At 35.8% G+C, this 4,421-nt stretch overlaps 1 protein-coding gene across 2 annotated transcripts; it reads left to right on the top strand.

Annotated features, from left to right (window-relative positions):
• Positions 1 to 548: 548 nt before the first annotated feature.
• LOC120084404 (uncharacterized) lies at positions 549 to 3,480 on the top strand. 2 transcript variants are annotated; one of them, XM_039040171.2, is made up of 3 exons: positions 549 to 992; positions 1,458 to 1,936; positions 2,927 to 3,480. In XM_039040171.2, the coding sequence occupies exons 1-3, from the start codon at positions 678 to 680 to the stop codon at positions 3,174 to 3,176; spliced, it is 1,044 nt and encodes a 347-aa protein (XP_038896099.1). In that variant the 5' UTR covers positions 549 to 677; the 3' UTR covers positions 3,177 to 3,480. The 2 variants fall into 2 exon arrangements, with proteins under 2 accessions (XP_038896099.1, XP_038896101.1); XM_039040173.2 differs by having other exon boundaries at positions 591 to 1,045.
• The last annotated feature ends 941 nt before the right edge of the window (positions 3,481 to 4,421 follow it).

The raw sequence follows: 4,421 nt of genomic DNA, 5'->3' as shown, positions 1-4,421 counted from the left end.
GATCACATGTTTTATAGATCCCACAAGATAAAAAAATTGAAAAGTTTTTTGCTAGGAAAAAAAACTCTATTTTAATACAATGCAAAAGAGAAAAAAAAAGTTCAACATAACTCAACCAAACTATAAATGAGAGTAGGAGACAATCTATAACAATAAAAATAAAGCGTAGAAGTTTACCAAGGACGAGAAAGAAAGATTGAGAGAGAGAACTCTTTGGGGCTATTTGGTCCACAAACTTCTTAACTTTGTAAGTTGATATAAATAACTCAAATTCAATCGTAAATGTTTTCACATTTATGGAGTAATTTTATTTTTCCATCTTTTTCTACTTTTCACATTTATCGAGAATTTCAATATTTCTCTCTTAATCTACTTTCTACCATCATCTTAAAACTTTATCTTACAATTCTAGACTCTTATACAAATTACAATTCTAGACTCTTATACAAATTTACTAGCTCTAACGTATTAACTCCACGATTAAGAGAGGAGAGATGGAAGTCAAATAGAACAAATTTACTTGCTTTTCCCCCAAAACTCTTTGGGCTTCCTAATTTTGATCTATTCTTAGCAATTTTCCCATTCTTTTCAATATTTTCCTGAGTACTTATTTTCCATGTTTATCATTCATATTCGTATATTTATAATACATTATTTTTTTTAAAGAAAAAACCACTATGAACTTAAAAGAAGAAACCCTAGTTTCTATTCCCTTCCCACCCTTATCTTCCTTCTCCCTCACGTTGCCGCCGCCACACAGCTATCTCTGCCGGTTTGTTTTTCCCCTTTTCCTTCTCCATATCCCCCTCTCCGCTACAGCCTACGCCGGCAAACCCTCTCCGCCGCAGTCGCACGCCGCCACCCTCCATCGGCAAACGCCCGTTTCTTCCTTCTCTCTCTGTCTACCTCTCTGCTGCAACCTCGCCGGCACCCACTACTGCACAGCCTTCCTCTACTCGTCGCCGACTGCCCACCGCATTCTCGTCGCCAAGGTGCACACTCTGTCTTCCGCAACACCACCCCCTCTCAGTCGTTCGTTGCTGAGGTGCTGCGATTATTTTTTTTTTCTACAATTCAACCAATTTCTAAATAGGGTCAAAGTTAATCTAAAATCCTGCCCAATTCGACCTTATTTGGATTGCTCTACATGAGAATTTTGTGTGCTGGATAGTCTCTTGTTCTATGCAATCGTTTTTAGTTGGTAGTTGAAGTTAATTTAGTATAAAATTGATGGTACATGAAATGGGGGTTTGAGTAAAGCTTTTGATAGATTCTTGGTGCTCCATAGTCTTCAAGAACATAACAGGATGATCAGAGATCGGAAGAACTGTTGTTGTTATTATTATTATTATTATTTTAATATCAGTGGATTATGTAGTTATACATTTCTATATAATTGTTCTTCACTCTTGCATCAGACATTATGAATAATCGTCTTGGATGTGATAACTTCGTAGGTCATGGCAGAATCAAGCTCGCCTGGTTCGTTTCAACCTCCTCCTGTTACCCCACTTCCTATTCTCATTGATGGGGCGGATCGCGATCGAGCACTTGCCGCTTCTGAGGTCTGTGCTCGTCGAGAAGTACTTGAGCGCCGGTCCCGGAGAGTGAAACAACTTTGTCGAATCTTAAAGCAAGTGTACTGGTTTTTGTTGGAGGAACTCAAGCGCAAATACAGGGAATATTATTGGACATATGGCAAGAGTCCATTTAAGGAGGACGAGAAGGAGGCTGAGGGCATTGGTGATTATCCAGAGGGTATTGGGGAAAATGGAAAGCTAGGATTAGGTTCTGTGACCGGGAGTGATGAGATTAGACGGTGTGATGTCACAGGTTGCAAGGCAAAGGCAATGGCGTTGACAAAATACTGTCATGCTCATATCCTCTCGGACAAAAAGCAGAGGCTCTACAAGGGTTGTACCTTTGTAATCAAGAGGTTTGCATTCTGTATAACTGATCATTTCTTTTCGCTGCTTAGTAGTACTATTAAATGTTAAATTTCTACTTGATTAGCAATAGCAATGAATAGAGAATGCTTACCTATTATTGGTATCAGTATGATGATTTATGATGTGTTCTTGCTTGCTATGAACTTTACTAACAGTTTCTTTCATAAATAAATCTTTGAATTTCTTCTATTTGTTCTTGTTTGGATGGCCTAAGATGAAATCTTGATAGAGTTGGTCAGAGTAGACGCTAAGGATAAAGGCTTTTCTAATGTTCAAGTCCTCTCAAATTCCCATTGTAGAATATAGCACCATTTTCCCAATCCTCTTAGTTAAAGAACATGAACAATGGTTGTCATCTATCTACTGCTTGAATTGACCAAGTGAAAACCATGTGGTAAGAACCCAAGCAAACTTATCATTACAATATTTACAGGAAATTTTGTTGTCCCCTAGGCCTCTAATGTTTTGTGTATCTCAATCCCATATCATCAATGCAAGGTAAGTGAGAGCTGAATCTGATTAATGAAAAGGCAGCCTCCTATAGGGTCTGCTCCCTTCCAAAGAACTCTCCAATAATTTTAGTGGATTCTACAAAGGAAAGAAGCTAGTTTAGGGGTTTTATTTGTGTATTTTAAGAATATTTTTATAATCGAAAAGTAGGTAACGTTGTTGAGCTGTGAATTATTTGTCACATCATCTTCTTTTGCATCGATCTAAAGTTGATGTTCACAACCTTCGATTGAGCTTTTATTTTTCTTTTTTGGGCCTTTGTGTTTGAAGCCTTTTCTGGAATTAGGGGCAATGCATATTGACATTTTGTACTTTGGGTGGGCAAAGATGTCTTGTGTTGAGGAAACTATAAGTTGGTGCCTGACTTGTGATTTTATTAACCAGAACTTTGATTAGCTCAACCTTCCATTGCAGCAATATGAAGTTTTTTCGTTTTCCATTAACAAGAAACCCTTTTCCATTTACAGTATGCAGTCAGGGCCGCTTCTATGTTCAAAGCCCGTTTTAAGATCAACTGTTCCCTGCTATTGCCCTGGTCATCTACAAAAAGGTGAGAAGTGTTTAGCTCGAGATTTAAGAAAAGCAGGTCTTAACGTCTCCTCGACTAGTAAGCTTCGTCCAGATTTCCATGTATTGGTAGCTGAATTCGTTCGCCAAATACAAAGCAAAAGGAGAGCGACGAGAAAGGCTACTGCTGTTAAAATTGAGAGTAACTGAGAAGGTGAAGACTAGTGAGGACCCTCCGTTTGAATTAGGGTGAAGCGGTTTGGTTCGGCTGGTTTGAGCCTCAAACCGAGCTGAACAACCTGCATGTATTCAATCCAACCCCCTCCCAACGGAAGAATTTGTTGATAAAATCAATTTTTGTGTATTATCCAACCCCTTCTTCCTTTCCCTCCCTCGATGCACATCGTGAATTTGATTGCAGATTGTAGGGATGTACATTCCTTCTCTTGATGGTTTCGTTAACTTGGGCTTGCTAATTAGAAAGGTGCCTAAACTGCCATATTATTTATGGGAATTGAATTGGAGTATATGGCAAAATTTAGGATTTTGATATGAAAAATGGCAGAATCGGCCAATAATAAGATTTATGGCAACTCACGCGATATGCATATGACCATAAATTTCTAAATCATTGATTTGTCTTTGTCTAGTTCGTATTTGTTATTGATGAAATTACAAATATATGGTAAGTGTAGAATCATAAACAAGGTCGAGTTCTGTATATAGGCTAATTGTTGATTTTCCTTGAGAACAACGTTCCTTAAGAACAATTTCCTTTTTATTTTCTTCATGTGGTTAATGTAATCTGTATATTTTATTATTAATTTAGATTATGTTTACCACTTTTCGAGTTAATCTCAATTTAATTAAATATCTAGATTTTTTTTTACTAATTTTATATTTTAAATATTCGTGTATGATTAAATTTTATTTTATCTAATCAAATTTCAAATTTATTCAAATCTTTGAATTGTTTTTCATAATTTTATACATATTCTTAATAAATTAGTTGAATATTTTTTTATATCCTTAAAGGTTTAAATTGTTTTATATTATTTTAACGATTTGAAAAAAAGAATATTCATTACTATCGTAAAAAAATAGTCATCACTTTGGTTACTTACATAAAGTGTTCATCGATTTAGTTTTTGTTGTGGTTTTTTTACAAGTTATTGTTCTTGCTATAACAGCGATTAGACTTCTCTTTGACGACTGATGGGATGAGAATTTTCATTATCATGATTTTTGAGTTTTTGAGGCATATATTCTACCAAATTCATCGTTCCAATAATTTGTGGAATATATTCAAGGTAAACTTTTCCCATACCGAATTGGTTCTACCAATTTGAATCTTATTAGGATTGTTGAAGATAAAGATATTTTGTGGTTGATGTCAATTTTATCAGTCTCCCAAATTGATTTATGTGTAATGGTTAACCATGTCTTATATGTTGC

The sequence above is a fragment of the Benincasa hispida genome, chromosome 9 (assembly GCF_027475165.1).
Source record: "Benincasa hispida cultivar pf3 chromosome 9, pf3_genome.v1.1, whole genome shotgun sequence".
NCBI lineage: Eukaryota > Viridiplantae > Streptophyta > Magnoliopsida > Cucurbitales > Cucurbitaceae > Benincasa > Benincasa hispida.
Note: the sequence above shows the minus strand (reverse complement) of the source record. Positions and strands in the feature narration are given on the sequence as shown.

Coding starts and splice junctions, on each gene's coding strand:
- LOC120084404 (XM_039040171.2), top strand. CDS start 678: ATGAACTTAAAAGAAGAAACCCTAGTTTCTATTCCCTTCCCACCCTTA. Junction 993..1,457: donor ACCGCATTCTCGTCGCCAAG/GTGCACACTCTG, acceptor ATAACTTCGTAG/GTCATGGCAGAATCAAGCTC. Junction 1,937..2,926: donor TGTACCTTTGTAATCAAGAG/GTTTGCATTCTG, acceptor TTCCATTTACAG/TATGCAGTCAGGGCCGCTTC.